This window comes from Vanellus vanellus (assembly GCF_965231255.1).
Source record: "Vanellus vanellus genome assembly, chromosome: 2".
NCBI lineage: Eukaryota > Metazoa > Chordata > Aves > Charadriiformes > Charadriidae > Vanellus > Vanellus vanellus.
The window spans coordinates 165,502,196-165,519,143 of NC_138906.1; the positions used below are offsets into that span (position 1 = coordinate 165,502,196).

The following is a 16,948-nucleotide window of genomic DNA, read 5'->3' on the forward strand; positions in this document are numbered from 1 at the left end:
ACAGGTTGCATTCCCTTCATGTCCACTGCCTTCCCCTCTCAGTTACAGGAGAGACCTAGGACTACCTTATGGGCATCAGCACAATTCATGGGGAAGAAAACTCTGAAAGGAAGAGGAGAATAAGCAGATGGGAAGCTAAGAAATATCTTAGAATCTAAAAGAAGACCTGTCATGAGTGAGGAAAATCTCTATTCCATCCCCAAATAATCTAGTATAAACAGACTCCAACCCATTACCAGGTCCTCTCCTTAAAGCTGCACTTGAGCAGTGCCAATCCTGCATCAGCTGCACCGTGTGGGAATACTCCAGAAAAATTCAGGTCAGAAGTCAGGAAGAGATCAGCAAAATCTTCACCAAAGAAGTAAAAAATTTAGTTTGTGAAGGTAAGAATCACAGAATCACAGAACGGTCAGGGTTGAAGGGACCTCTGGAGATCAACTAGCCCAACCACCCTGCCCGAGCAGGGGCACCTACAGCAGTTGAACAGGACGGCGTCCAGGCGGGTTTGGAATGTCCCCGGAGTGGGACACTCCCCCACCTCTCTGGGCAGCCTGTGCCAGTGCTCTGCCACCCGCACAGGAAAGAAGCTCCTCCTCAGGTTTAGATGGAACTTCCTATGCTCAAGTTTGTGCTCGTCACCTCTTGTCCTGTCACTGGGCACCACTGAAAAGAGACTGTTCCCATCCCCCTGGCACCCTCCCTTTAAGGATTTAGAAGTACTGATAAGATCCCCCCTCAATCTTCTTTTCTCCAGACTAAAAAGCCCCAAGTCCCTCAGCCTTTCCTCATCAGGAAGATGTTCCAATCCCCTCATCATCTTTGTAGCCCTTTGCTGGACCCTCTCCAGCAGTTCCCTGTCCTTCTTGAACTGGGGAGCCCAGAACTGGATGTGGCCTCACCAGGGCAGAGTAGAGGGGGAGGATGACCTCCTTCGACCTGCTGGCCACACTCTTCTTGATGCACGCCAGGATGCCATTGGCCTTCTTGGGCACCAGGGCACATTGCCGGCTCAAATAAACCACTTTCCATTTAACCACCTTTCCAACAGTTATACCAGACAGCAAAACTTTAATCCCATAACTGAAAAGGAAAAAAAAAAAAAAACCAAGATGCCACCAATCATCTCAGGCTATTATCAAAAAGTTTTTTCATTCTTCCATTTACAATGTGTGCTTGCTTTTATTTTCCTTTTTTTTTTTCCCTTCACGTGTACCAGCATCTACATTCCTCTGTCATATCAGGTTCCCTTTTGCAGATATTTTCTTCCTAGCACTTCCTTTTCAACTTAAATAGTTTTCCAGCACCCCTTCTCATTAGGTGAGATCACACCAAATAAGTGAAAACATCCCACCCTGTGCTGATACAATACATCTGCTCAAAGAGATGGTGGGTTTGTATTCAACTACTATTGAACCTCGGGCAGCATTTTCATAGATGGATGTATTAAAACCTGCGTCCAATTCCTAAGAGGTAAAAGCCAGCTCAGCAGTCACTATTTAAAGTTTGGATTCTTCGTCCATCCTGTTCAACACTTTGGATTGATTTATCGAGACTGAAGTTCACTTGCCAATTTATCACCTTGTCTCTCTGTAATTCCTCGCAGTCAGCTTCCCCCCTACAGCCCCGCGTTTACTGTCAGGGACCTCCCCAGCCCACTGCTCACTCCTTTTCCCACGCAGAGGAAGGGCAGCTCAGAGCCCAGCCCAGATCCCACAAGGGCTCCAATAATGACTTGATCTCTACAATAAAAACTGATTAGTCACTCCTCTTTCACCTTTCTCTTAAACCATTAATAACTCTCCCTTCTTATCCCACAGCAGCTTGGGTTCTCTCTAAGCCTTTGGTGGGGAACATTGTCATATGTCAATAAATATATTAATTAGATCTTCCTTATCCACAAGCTTGTCAGCTCCTTTAACAGAACTGCAATGGATTTATGAGCTACAGCTCCCCTGCATAAAATCATGTTTACTCTTTCCCAATTCAGCACACTTACCTGATGCTGGTGTACACAAAAAAAAAAAAAAAAAAAAAAAAAAGAAATAAACTTGTAATAAACCTTCATTATTACAAGTCATCCTCTTTCCTGAGAGTACTCATGATTCAACATGCTAAACCCAGAATACTTCCATAATGTCGGGAGCTTTCATAGCCTGAAAGCACTATATATAAGACAAGGAGTAATTTAAAATCTGTATATATGGAGGTTTTAAACACACCTACCACACTAGACAGAAACTAAAGTACTACAGGATTCAGATTTAGAGTTCCTCTCCCTCAAGTAACAGTCCTTCTGAGGGCCAGAAAATTAAGTAACTCCCATGATCTTGTCGGAGAACTGTCTATTATTCTTTAAAAAATCCAAAGCTACAGCAGAAGTCTTCATATTTATTACAGGTGTCAATTGTAAGAAAACAAATTAGAAGCAGTACGCATTTTCAAAAACTGCACTGTGGACTAAGAGCACACCAAGCTAACGTGGGCAAAGCTCTCCCTTGGGAAGATCCAGCCATTGAAAGAGTGGGCTGGAATGGAGAGACAAAGTGGCCGAAAAGGAAAGATTATGGACTTAAGACCATCCCATCCCCTGCCTAAATTATACACTTCTGTAGGGCAAATCATACACTGTATTCACATTTATCAGAATATTGGTTTTAGGACTTCCCTGGAGGTGTTCAAGGCCAGGCTGGATGGGGCTTTGAGCAACCTGGGCTGGTGGGAGGTGTCCCTGCCCATGGCAGGGGGTTGGACCTCCGTGATCTTCAAGGTCCCTTCCAGCCTAAACCATTGTATGATTCTGGGATTCTGTGATTTAAAAATACTCGCACTATTCCAAAGAAGGCTTCAACTTTTTGCCTCCGGTCCCAGTTGGTACAGCAGTATCAGGAGAAAAAAAAAAACAAAGACTCCACTTCAAACCAACTTCTGGAGACACCTGTATAACTGCAGAATGAAAATGTCATAAAAAAGCAGGCTTTATGTACTATAGCATTTACAGAACATCTCTGAGTGATCTTTTCAGATCACTGTTGTTTTAGCTTTTGTTTCCAGTTAATGAAGGAAGAAGGAAACGGCTGTCAAGACTGAAGAAGAAATTCAAGCAGCTGAAGAACTAATTTTAAATGACTGTTCTATTTGAAGGAAAGACCCAGAAAACAGCTATTTTAATTACACTTTTGATCATCTAAAATAAATTAATAGGAATTAGGTATTTATATTTCCCAACTTCAGGAAATCTACACTGTACCATCATGATCTTTTACAGAAGATCAGAGAGCAGGCAGAAAGCCAAATCAGTGCAACATCAGAGTGTAACTTTAATAAATCCTTTGGCCATTAGAGCAGATGTAACTGGCAGCCACTCAAGACAATCTTCTTTCATCCTATTAATGCAGTCACCATGTCACCACAGCCACAGAACACAGCAAGTGCTCCTAAATACAGATAGCGCTATAGGCTAAATTAATCCTATTTATCTACAGATATCGATCAAACCAGGTGTGACCTGGAGCTGTACCTACACCCAAACGCTCACTCTTTTACTGGCAGCATGAACAAAAATGCCCTGAAATGTGTTAGGTAGCTTTTTCCCCCAAAATACAGATGATGATTAATTAGGAGATGGATTAAAACTATTCCGTTATCTTCACCATTTGAACCTACAACCTCCAAAGGTTCTACACCTCCAGATACCCTTCACTCTCTATTTCTAAGTCTCCAAATACCCGTACTAGAGCAATTTATCAGGAAAATAAATTCCACGGCAATTTTTAATCTGTTAGATAAACATAAAAGGCACGAGGTTTTACATGCGAGTGAACAGAAAAAGTAATTAGATCTCGGAAGGAGGATTGTGCAATGCACGTTACTCCCAACAACACATTACTTAAAGTAATATATGAATCTGGAAGCCAAGAGCCTTACCATAAACTGGCACTATGCCACCTGTAACAGCAGAAAAATAAAGGAAGAGGGGCTCAGGAAAGGTATTCATCCTCTGAGAGGGGAGAGAAAAAAAGAAAAAAAAAAAAAGGGAATGGGACAAATGTTAGGAAAACAGAAAGAGTCTTAGAGGACAGACGAATATGATAGAGGAACCAATTCATATGGGCATGTGCCCATAACACTGTTGGCTTTGAGAAGAAAGAGAGAGTTTGTCAATGCGTAGGTGGATTTTCAAATCAAAGAATCTTTTAGGTTGGAAGGGACCTCTGGAGGTCACCCAGTTCGGACGCCTCACTCAAAGCGGGGGTAACCCGGAAGTTGGCCCCAAAGACTCGTGTCTGCAGCACCGCAGAGCACAAGTGATACTTATTCGTTGCACCGCTGCTCCCATCCAGGCACGGCACAGCTCCCTTCGCCTGTCACGCCTTCCGCAGGCAAGAAAGAATGATGAAATAATTCGATGCAATAATGATGTATGCGGCCTACCTTGAAATTAGGCCGCAAAGCAAGTCACAGATATTTGGGCCACACCAACTCTATTAGCAGAGCTGCAGATAAGCACCTCCCTGCTCGTCTGTGCTCATCGGTGCGGCACCTCTTTCTGCCTTGTGATTCTCTATCATCATTCCACTTGGTATTCCGAGGCTTCTAACTCGGAATCCGCTAAAAGGTGTGCTGACCACTGAGTAGGTTTAGGACAAAACAGGAACTTTGATTAAGTTTCCATCTTACAGAAACACTGACAAATACTGGTAGAAAAAACAGCGTTGATTGATACCACTTACTTTTCTCCGTCAGTGTTCAGAAAGTCCACCAGAAAAAGAACTGACAAACCCCAATTTTCCCATGGAATCATTTCTTCCTGTGAATACTGGCATTTCTTACTTAATTCAAATGAGGAGACTAATGCCCAGTGAAAGCTTGATAATGTTCACTTTCATACTCCCATTTTTTTCCATCATCCATCAATGTTGAAACATGATTTTCTAAAACCCCAATACAAATCTATTGGCTTGAATATGTGTGAATTAAGGGCAAGCACAAGCCGTTTCAACTACGACTTCCTTCAGGGAGCAGTAGTTTTTCCTGTTTAGCCTCTTGCTCCATTGTTAGCTAACAAAAACATTTATGATTTTTCTTACGTTCTTACTTTTTCTTGCACGTATCTTGTCCAAAAATGAAAACACAATAAAAAAGTATTAGCGCTTCAGCCAATTTGTTTAACAGGCCTGCACTTTGTCAAATGCTTCCACAAATGTCCCTAGCACCAAAAATTTCAATAAATAAATAATTTTTCCAAATATTGAAGAAATGAAGGAAGTAAAAAGTCTGGTTTCTTCTATGAAAAAAAAAAAAAAACACAGCTCTTTTTTAAAATAATTTCTAAATCTGAATTCTGAAATCAATTACTCCGACTTTTTTCAAGAGACAGCTTTTGAACCCTGCGCTTCCTACAACCCGTGAACTACTTATGATTTAAGGGGAAAAGGAACATTACTATTTTGGATTTTGAGCGATTTATGGGTCAACTAAAACCAGGATAGCAAACTCGTACTATATCTTTATGATATCCTGTATAAGGGCCAACCTCTCTAGCCATGTTTATGCTGTACCCTATTAAACTTCATAAATCCTGTCAGCGACAAATTTGGCCTGTGCTCACAAACCTCCCGTCTCCCTAGCTGCATACACAAAATATTAGAAATAGTGCAAATTGGGTCTCCTGAGGTCATGTCAACGTTCAAAGAGGTCAGAAAAATTGCCATACAGGCTAGATCCAGTGAGTTAGCCATCCCCTATTTAAAAAAACAGCCAAATTTCTCAGATCTCCTTTTGAAGAAGTGGGAAGAAGAGAAAGATCTTCTCAGAAGTCATATAATACCAACGCAGTTGGTATTCCTCCAGTTCATATAAGCAACACATTGAGTCTTTCAAATGAAGCTGGGGGAGTGGAGAAACACCTTACACAGACAAACCACTGAAAAGGGGAAAGTTTCCACACCAGCGATTAGAGAAGGCAGGTTTAGCTGTGTCTCAAATATGTGTGTTTTTGACAGAAACAGAAATGCTGAATTCAAATGGAAGTCATAGGAAAGAGATTCTCTTGCACATTGCCTGTAGAAATACACCATGAGTATGTATTCAGAACAAAAGGCTGATATTGCACTGGGGAGGGAATGAAGGGAGGAACAGACGTCTGTCTTTTCACGTATTTGTTGCTGTAAAAACTACAAAGGCATCTGTTTTCCCATCATCAATTACAGGGACACAACACTGGAAGAGGTCTTCCTGTTGGAAAGCGCGGCAATGGCAGGCAGGTCTTCAGCAATTCCGCAGAGGACGCCTTAAAAGCAGTCGGGTTCTTTGCCTCCAGTTCTCTCCAAGGGAGACTGCTGAACGCTCTGATGATGGCTGAGGCCTGGAAATCTCTTCCTTTCTAGCCGTATTCATAGACAGCTCAAAGTTCAAGTTTTCTCGGTGCTCTCACCTCCCTTAACCTTTAAAAGAACACCCTTCTCTGCTCCCAACTTCACAGAATACCTTAATAATCCCTTTTAAATTTTACTGCACTTATTAAACCAAAGTCAATGTCTACGTTATTTTCATCACTTATCTGCATCTTCTACCATTTGATCTCCTCTTTCTTGTATACGCGTAAACAGAACTGAATGTCATAATTCCCACTTCGTATTCCCTCTTTCTATTTGCCTGTCCTGTTCTCAGACCACATTTGGGTTTTTGCAGTACACCCGCAACCACCCCGCGATCACGCATTGTGCCTTTGCACCTTACTGAAAAACCACAATCACAGAAGAGTCAAGGTTGGAAGGGACCTCAAAAGAGCATATGGACTAACTTTTCATGGGAAGCACGCCCCTTGCCGTGAAGGAATTCCTTGCTCTGACTATACAGCAGTCCAAACCCAAAATTTCTCTTTATTATTCCATTACCCTTTATTTTTTTATCATTACATTTATCATTTCCTCAGGCTATAGTTTTTGCAGATTCTTCCTGTAACGTCTCCAATTTTTGCAAAGTGCTTTGAAGTAAATATAAATATTAGAACCGGATCATACAGTGGATCTGATCAGTGCCAGATCAGACTCTTTCCTACCCAAACAAACATTTCCTTTCTAATTTCTTTGTTGAAAATAACTAATTATTCACTCAAAATTATGTAGTATATTTAAAGATTGATTTGGCTATTAGTAAAAAAAGGCGAGCCTTACAAAAATTAAATGTGTATTTAACAAATGTCAAGTAAAAGGCAAAATAAAACCGATTACCCTGAAAACAGCAGGTGATTTTCATGTTTCAGTTAATACAACCTTTGATTTTTTTTCATTTGACCTGAAGGTATCTTAGACACTTCCAGCTTGCCATGGATTCAACATGAAGAGCCAGGAAAATCGCTGTGAAATTTTCTTTTCTCTTGATAACAGCACGTAAAGCCTTAGTCATAGCAGCTTTGTCTTTAAAACATAAACTGTAACAGCAATGTGAGGAAAAAAATCATTAATCTCTCATGCAGACAACATGCCCTGTCATAAACAAAAGCACAAATTAAACACTGACTTGGCAGCTACGAGAAATAACAATCATGATTTACTTACACATGGACAATAAATTTATTAAGGGAACTTATGGTTTAAAAAGGGGCAGAATTTTGGACTTATTTCAAAGTATTTTCAATATATATGTGCAATGTTAACTAATACTGCAGAAATTGCAGTATACCACTTCAAAGATTTCACAGCTCAATTAATCAACGCATTTCAATAAAATAATTGAGCAGTAGTCAATGGCCCTCATTAAAGTATGCACTGAAAGGACTTTTAAAAAATTCTTTACTTTCCATGGATGAAAGAAACATCATACTATGTGATAAGAGGTATAAAAATGAAAATAATAATTTGTTTCTTTAATTATTCTTGACTCATTAGAATTTAACAAAAAAAAGTATTTAAAAATGGGTGAAGTCAATACACACACGAGTTCACTTATCAAAACTGAGAAAAATTGCTATATTTCTGCTGACTTTAAAAAAAAAACAACTTTCTATAGTGGATATGTATAAGTAAACTCCCCCATTTAAGCCTATAACCCTGCTAGAAGGCAGGAACTGCTGACCCAGCAAGAAGCTCGGCAGTTCTTAACTTCTGAGTGTTAACTTTCCGACTGCAGTTTTGCTTTGGCCTGTTTTTTCCTACGCAATTCCCAGCTACAAAAAAAAAAAAAAAACAAAAAAAAAACCCTAAAAAATTCCATCATGTTATTTCACATCGTCATTCAGATGGATCACCAGTACTTGTCAAAACCTGTAAATTTTGCACAAAAGCCTCTGCCATTTGAATTACCAATAAAAGCATTTCCTCACTTATGATGGCCTGTACCAGTGAAACACCTACTCAGAAGCTTCAGAGCTACTTACTGTTCTCAAGGAAATACAACTCTCAAAAAATTTTAGCTTCATTCCAGCATCCAGCAGAGAAGATAGCCTCTCTGGCTGAGAAGATGTCTGAATGATCCTTTGCAGGTCCTCCATGACTGCCACCATTTGGCCCCTTTTCTCCAGCTTGTTCTTACCCAGGTCCTGTCTGCTCTTCATTTCGTAACTCCTGACTCCAGTCCTATTCCTGGGCAGGCCGAAGCATTAATCCACACGGCCAAAACAGTCTGAAACCTCTAATGTCTAAAAGTATTGTATCTACAGCCACCGTCTGGGGAGTCTCACGTACATGCAAGACCTTAACAATTCAGTTGTGTTGCACCACAAGGATAGATGAGAGGATTGATCTACTCAGACCGTCTCCATGACAAATCTTTCTCTGATGATGATGTTTGCCGCTCCCAAACGCCAGACACACCACACGCAGAATAGAAATGTAAAGGCAATGCAGGGTGCGTTGTACAAAATGAGATATCCTGGGGCACATAATGAGATAACATCTATTACCATAAATTATGAAGTGATTTACGCATAAATGAGGGTTGTCATGAAATTTAATTTTAATGGTTTGATAATCAAGTAAGAAACACAATAATTACCATACCCAAGTTTTTCAATAAATTAAAATCACTGCTAGTGGCAACACTTTTTTTGTTAACATACATAATACAATTCCCCTCCCAGAGCTGTCTGCTGTACTCTTCCATTTCAGAACAACTGTTGAATGCCACATCACGGTGACAAACAAGTTCCGTTTTACTGCCGATTACATTCAAGACATTTCTCCATTCATAGCAAAGCCCCTCCAACACGCAGTGTGCAGCTGAGGACTTCAAGAAGCAGCTTTGCAGAAGGGAGGCTCTGCTAGTCCAGCAAAATACCTGAAGGCTCAACTTTCCAACAGCACATATCAGAGAAATTGTTTCCCTCATCATCACATGAAGTATATTCAACCGGGTAGATCAGATTAACGAAACAAGTGGACACCACAGTGTGGTATACCAAATATATTTTTTATGAACTAAAGATGTTGCCAACATCTCAGCATCACTCCCCACAGCCAGAACTTCAGCAGAGTAAGTTGTCTGACAACTTTTTGCCAGGACGCCAGTTGTCCAATATATTTCCCTGTGTATATTAAATCTTTAAAAAAAACTCTTGCAGATGTAAAGCAGCAAAAATTAATTTCATTTTGAACCTAACTTTGTAATGAAATCTATTTATATTTTCAAGATTTCATCAAAGGAGTACTGCTTTCAGTTTTGGGCCCCTCACTACAAGAAGGACATTGAGGTGTTGGAGCGTGTCCAGAGAAGGGCTACAAAGCTGGTGAGGGGTCTGGAGGACAAATCTTATGAGGTACGACTGAGGGAACTGGGGGTGTTTAGTCTGGAGAAGAGGAGGCTGAGGGGAGACCTTATCACCCTCTACAACTACCTGAAAGGAGGGTGTAGAGAGGTGGGGGCTGACCTCTTCTCTCAGGTGACAAGTGACAGGACGAGAGGAAATGCGCTTAAGTTATGTCAGGGAAGGTTTAGACTGAATATTAGGAAACACTTTTTCACTGAAAGAGTTATTAAACATTGGAACAGGCTGCCCAGGGAGGGGGTGGATTCACCATCCCTGGAGGTGTTTAAAAAAAGGGTCAATGTGGTACTTGGGGACATGGTTTAGAAGTGGTTTTGTCAGGGTAGGTTAATGTTTGGACTTGATGATCTTAAAGGTCCCTTCCAACCTCAGCAATTCTATGATTCTATGACCTTCCAAAACCCTTACCCCTCTCTTTTCTTCAGCACAAGAAAGGGAGGGCAAATTTCCTTTCTTTTCCTTCTCTTCTCCAAATGAGCCTTAGGTCTCTCTCCTCACCACTGCAATCTTCTGACAACAAAAGGCCTCAAAATAAAACATATCACTAATTGTCCCATGATGAGAAACAAAGGAACATCTCAAATCATATGGAAACCAAAAAAAGGGAGTGTGAATATCACTAAGTAACATCTGGGGATACAGGAAAAAAATGAAAGGCTGATCCTTTCCATTTGTGTGTCTGCAGAAAATATTATGATCAAAGACAGAAAAATGAGTGAACAAAATAATCACTGAGCCCAAATTGTCACTTCTTACTATAAAACGATGGGGAGCAAAGCATGTCGCCTCTCAGAAACACTACTTACATACATATCTGAGAACAGTTACAATGCACACACCAAATTTTTCCCATGAACGGCTTAAAAATTACAGTAAATTGTAAGCTTAAGGTTTTATGAAAACTAAAATAATAACCTTTACTAGTCAGCAGAATAATCTTACTGTACAAAAAGCCTTATATTTTCCAGATAGTATTTTAACAGCCTAAAGATGACACTTTTCCTTAAAAGCGTAATACCAGGTTTTCATACTGCATGCAGTGCTATCGTAATGGCTATTGTTTCACAGAATCACAGAATCATCAGAGTTGGAAGGGACCTCTAGAGATCATCTAGTCCAACTCCCCTGCCAGAGCAGGATTGCCTAGAGCACATTACTCAGGACTGCTCCAGTATGTCCATGTCTCACTTGTACTGGGAAACCCAGCACTGGACACCTGGTGTATCTCACCAGTGCTGAGCAGGGAGGAATCAGGGAATCACGAAGTTTCAGAGTTGGAAGGGACCTCTAGAGATCATCTAGTCCAACTCCCCTGCTAAAGCAGGATTGCCCGGAGCACATTACTCAGGACTGCATCCAGGCGGGTCTTGAAAATCTCCAGGGAAGGGGACTCCACAACCTCCCTGGGCAGCCTGTTCCAGTGCTCTGGCACCTGAACCGTAAAGAACTGTTTCCGTGTATTTGAACGGAACTTCCTGTGTTGTAACTTGTGCCCATTGCCCCTCGTCCTGTTACTTGGAACCACTGAAAAGAGCCTGGCTCCATCCTCCTTCAACCCACCCTTTAGATACTTGTATGCCATAATAAGGTCTCCCCTCAGCCTTCTCTTCTCCAGGCTAAAGAGTCCCAGCTCTCTCAGCCTTTCCTCATAAGGCAGATGCTCCAAGCCCTTAATCATCTTAGTTGCCCTTCACTGGACTCGCTCCAGCAGTTCCCTGTCCCTCTTGAACTGGGGAGCCCAAAACTGGACACAGTATTCCAGTTGTGGCCTCACCAGTGCAGAGTAGAGGGGGAGAATGACCTCCCCTCGACCTACTGGCCACACAGATAGTTTCCCTATCTCTAAGTTAATTGAAGCAAATTTCATTTCAGACCTTAAAGTAAAAGGGTTGTGTAATATTCTATGTATTTGATCCATTTTACATAAATAAGCCAGAGAACAGGAGGGAGCGAGAATGTACCAAATAATACAGATGCCCTAAGATGGATACCAGAGACTGCCCTGGGTGGACTCAGCCGGTACTGATCTGCTGCTGATCCCAGTCTTCTTTTGGCATTTCTGCCTCCATCTCCTACACTCTCCCCATTTCCAGCAACATAGTAAATTGGGGATCTTAGTTATAAATCGAGTATGTTATGGAGAGCGCTGTAATAAGTGCAGCATCCAGAGCCTTCCACCGCCATTCTTCATTCCACATAAAAGCAATGGTAGAATCTCCTGCAAATTCCTTCTCACCAGGCATGGGAGGGCAAAACTTATATTCTACAGTAACAGCTCCATAATACAGCAAAGAAAAGCAACGCATCAGAGACTTGCAAGTTATTTTACTTTCTAAAAATAAAAGCAGGAAGCAAAGAGGCAAGCGTAAGCAGGACACAGCATTATCCTTCTTTGTAGGTCCGTAGGCAGAGAATATGAAAACACAGTCTCCAGCAATAAGAACGGGAACGAAGAAAACAATTTCCTGCTATCTACACTTTGTCAGGACAGGAGATTTCAAAATGATGGTGATGAATGGAGGGAGAGTAAATTACAAAAGGAAGCAAGAGTGACCAAAGCTGGCAAAAAAGTTATAATTTAAATAAAAGGGGAACGAGGAAAACATTAACAATGAGGATGGAATCAAGAAGGTACAGGGAAGGGGGAAAAACCTGAACTTGACTGAAGAGCCTCTCTTTAAATATTAATCACGTATTAACAAAAAGTCAACGTCCACGGATAAGAAAGAATCGTAAAGGGAGAATCTGAGAGTGGGCTTTATTGAAAAGCATTGTGTAACTGGACTGAAAACACTTGGTTCAAATGTAAACTCCTGAGAATGATTGTCCTGTGTTTAAAAAGAAAGACCTAGAATCAGTGACCATTGCTGAAAAAAAAGGGGGAAGATATCTCATTTGGGGGGGGTAAGATTAACATAAGCACTTTGCTAGGAGGAAGCTAATTAAAGCCCAGTGTATGTTCCACCTAAGCTTCTGTAGCATGTCCATCAGAATAAAAATTAAAACTCTAAGCAACACAGGAGCTATATACACATTGTCACAATTAAAAGCACTTCTCAGTCAAGAAATAGGTAACAAATGAGTTTAGAACTGATAAAAAACTCAGTGCAAGGGTAAAACGATAAAATAGTTTGCAGTAAGAATAAAAATCACTATCCTTAAAAGGTTTAAATACTTGCAAAAAAATACACAATCGACCTTGATAAATGAGCGTTTCAAAAGACTTATTGAAAGGGTTTACAATATTGTCCCAAAAGTTGGGAGTAAAAAGTTTCAAGGAGTTTACCAACTACAAAAATGACAGGAAAGAGTTAAGAGGCATACAAACAAAATTACAAAACAGTACGGATAAGAACACGAACATTTTGGGGAGTATTAAGAATGCTTTAAAAAACAGAAAATAACCCAATTCTTTCTCAATAAAAGGAACAAGCACTGTATGTTACTGGCATTTTTTTCCATTCTTCGACAGAGTAAAATTAGAGAAAATTCAGCTTTCGTTTGAGTCAATGTATTTTCTCATGCTAAAGAGGCAAAAAGTCTAAGGCAAAAAGCATTCCGAATTCACAGCTACTGTTACGTATTCTATACTTCTTTTTGACAATTGCATGCCTCACGATTCACGTGTTTTCACTTTGAACTTAATATTCAGACTGAGATTTGAAGGCATTAAAGTATCTCTCTTTAAATAAGTTTATCAATTGCATGATTTAAGACTGCAGCGCAACTCTCCCAAAGAAGAGAACTGTACAGATAGCCCACGACCAAACGGAAACATTTCCTTTTTCACACTTTCATCTTTTTAAGATGGAAATGGTTTCATCTAGACGTAATGATCATCTGATGGCAATAAACCAAGCAACCGAGGCTACAACCAGCAACAGGAATCCTAGGCAGATATATTACGGACAATAATGGTTAAAGTTTGCTACAAAATTATCTTTACATCACCGTAGCAGGGTTGTAAGAATCAATACACATAACAGCCTACTTAATCTAGAATATTTTTTCCACAGAGATTGCGATTGCTTTTTCTTCAATTCTATTTTTCTTTCCTGCAGTTTTCTTTCTATGAAAACTGATGAAATGGCTGGGGAACCACATAAGGAAAAGTCTATTTAAAACTGGGAAAGGATAACCAACTAGTGAGATCAGGTTTGAACATCAGAACTTCATTCAGAGCACGTGAAAATTATATTAAAACATTCTACAAACCCAAGTTGAATGAGAGCCAACTATTTTGTACTTTGTTATTTTCAGTACTACTAGATTCATGTCCAAAATAAATTCACTTGACATATTGCTAGAACTCAGTGATGCACCTTAAAGAAAGTAAAACTCTCATATTCTTTGACATGAGAACAATATTTGAAAAGAAAAATCATCAATTGCATATAAATGAATAACTGAAAGGGTTAAAAAGAGGGCCCTTTTAATACCGACAGCACTTACCGCTGACATTCCCCAGCATGCAGAATTAAATCTTCGTTATTCCTAGCACTGATGGTCAGCTCATGTTCTGTAGAATTGAAGACATCAAGAAGTAGGTGGCATTGCCGGGTACTGTTCAGATGAGGGGAAAAAAGAATAGTCCAATTTCAGTATCATACCACAGAATTATTACACATATGTCAGAATTAATATTTGTACATAAATATAAACATATATGCATAAATATAAATAAACATACACTTATATACAAACGTTTTATACCCTACTCTAAGATTATCTTACACTTTTACTAGAAATAACTTTTCTTTTTTTAATAACTGGAAATTTAATGGTTTGTTTTTACTAAAACTAGACAGAAGCATATATCCCAAAGAGAAGAAGTTCCATGACAATTACAACCTGCACAATATTAAGCCCCACAGCATTTGATCGCCTGTTTATATTCTCATTCTGTAGCTTCCCCTTTCCCTTCTATGGAAAAAGCCACAGATTTTTTTTTTCAGTTCTTTGAGCACTCATGTGAAAAGGTTTTATTATTTCAAACTACCTTGGTGTTATCTTTTTAAGAAACAAATTTACAAGTAAAAATTTAAATCCTTGCCCAGTGTCAGGGAGCGATTCCATTTACAACGACAGCTGGTTTGCCTACAGACCAAAGCAAGCTGGGAATTGGAGTACTTTTCCATTATACCAACTACTCTGAGAGAGACAACTCTGTCCCTTCTGCGCGAAAGGCAAACACGGGCACCTCGCACAGAAAACCTTGTATTTGTCAGCTACTGTCCTTCAAATCCAAATTTCCCTTGAAGCATTGAGTATAAATATACCAACCGCATTTCTGCTAAGCTTAGGAAATAATACTGACAAAGCTACAGAGAAGAAACTTTATTGTCAATTTTTATTCTTCTTTATAAACTTTTCTCCCTTGTGAAACAAAGCACAAATAGCAGCATTGAGTGATTATAATATCCATGGAAAAATATCAGAACCAGATACCAAAATGCCAAATACAATCATACAGCAGCAATAATGCTTCATCAGCCTACTCTGAAATTCAAAACTTCCTACGAAGCTACTTAACAACAGCGAAATATCCCAGCCTTAAGCATCGCTACAATTTAGCTTTAGCTCTCAATGACTTTGAAGTTTAAATGCACATATAACAAAATTAAGTGACTTATTGTGAACTACAGGATAAAGTAGCATAGCTACTGTACAAAGACTAAGGATCATCTCATCCCATATCATTGTTATCAGAATGGATGAGAGGGAAAAGCAACTTGTTTTCGGTGTCAGAAATGTCAGCGACATTAATTGGAGATAGAGTTCACATGAAATCAGAAGCTGCCCAAAAAGGAAGAAAGAGGAATATGTTGATGAGAATCATCTGAGCCATCCTTCGAGCAATATGCATATTCAAACTAAGTAAGATACAGTTGCATGTCTCAGGCAACCAAGTAGATTTATCCTATCGCATAATAATTTACAGTTGAACTCAAACACCAGCCCTTCCAAAGGCAATTAAAGTCAAGAGGTGCAAGAGTTTACAAATTGCTTTTCTACTTTGGAAACAGGTTCTCTGGTTTGTAACACAACTCTCTCCTAAAAATCAGGAGATATAATTTTCAGAGCATATACTGGAGGAACTGTGTTGCTCCTCTGCAAACCCTTGAGACGGGAACGCTCTTAGGACAAGCACGGAAGGTTAAAGTTCAGGTCACAACAGTGATAGCAATGTCACATGCAATCAGGCACTAAACGACAAGCAAGCACTGCTTGGGGACAGTAGCATGTCTCTTAGCAAAAGTAAAAAGCAAAACTGGGGGTGGAGGCTGTTTTTATATATATTTTAAGGGTTTTCACTCTCTCTGGGTAAAACCCCAATGAATACTGAATATAGAAAAGAATGCCTGAAGGTAAGTGAGTGCCTGAAGCAAACATGTCAAAACTCAAGAATTTAGAACAAATAAGGTGTCATAGCTCTGATTAGAAACTCCCTTCCTTAACAGCTGACAAGAAAGAAATGGCTGGAAGGGCAGTATTGGAGTCGGTAGCTGTCCTGTTACCAGTAAGGAATGAAAAAGAGAAAATTAAAAAATAAAGCCTGGCTTCCATCGTTGGGAGAGTGGGACGAGACCTGTAAAGACACAGCAAATTTCAGCCTCTCCAGTAGACCCAAAGTTACGATCTGCAAGAGAGACTTCTCGCCTTGACTGTGTTTACAAAATTCAACATGGAAGTAATTTTTTATTTATCCCATAGCAAAACCAAACAATTGTCTGCAATCCTATTCAAGCCTTGCGCAATACCTTTCGGCAGCAGAACCAAAGTTTTGTAAATAACACAATTCGTGCAATAAATGTAAAGGACCTATACAGCCAGTGGCCTTTCAGGACTAAACGCCATCACTAATACTAAAATTTCCCAAGTATGAACTCTTGGGCTATGCAGTGAAAACTACTCATCATCATGGCATTTATTTCATCCTCTTCAAACACGGCACAAAATAGACACGTAGGGGAAATAATTCTTTCCTTGTCAATTTTAAGCTAATTCTCCAGGGAAATCTTTACTAAAAATCAAAGTTATGGAATTATTACAGTACTTTGAAAACTTAGAAAAATAAGATGCAGGTATAAAAAGATTGAAGGGAATATTAAGACTGTAGAAAAAAGATAGCATTGGATGTTCTGAGTAAATACAGGACAGTATCAAAGAGACTATTGAGACTAA

At 39.7% G+C, this 16,948-nt stretch overlaps 1 protein-coding gene across 1 annotated transcript in view; it reads right to left on the reverse strand.

Moving 5' to 3' along the window:
* Positions 1-16,948, reverse strand: part of TRAPPC9 (trafficking protein particle complex subunit 9) — a gene marked incomplete at both ends in the record, with an annotated part of 532,119 nt that overhangs the window by 317,041 nt on the left and 198,130 nt on the right. Inside the window, one exon of the mRNA XM_082499259.1 lies at positions 14,216-14,326. Coding sequence (XP_082355385.1) covers positions 14,216-14,326 — 111 coding nt within the window. The remainder of the gene's footprint in view (positions 1-14,215; positions 14,327-16,948) is intronic.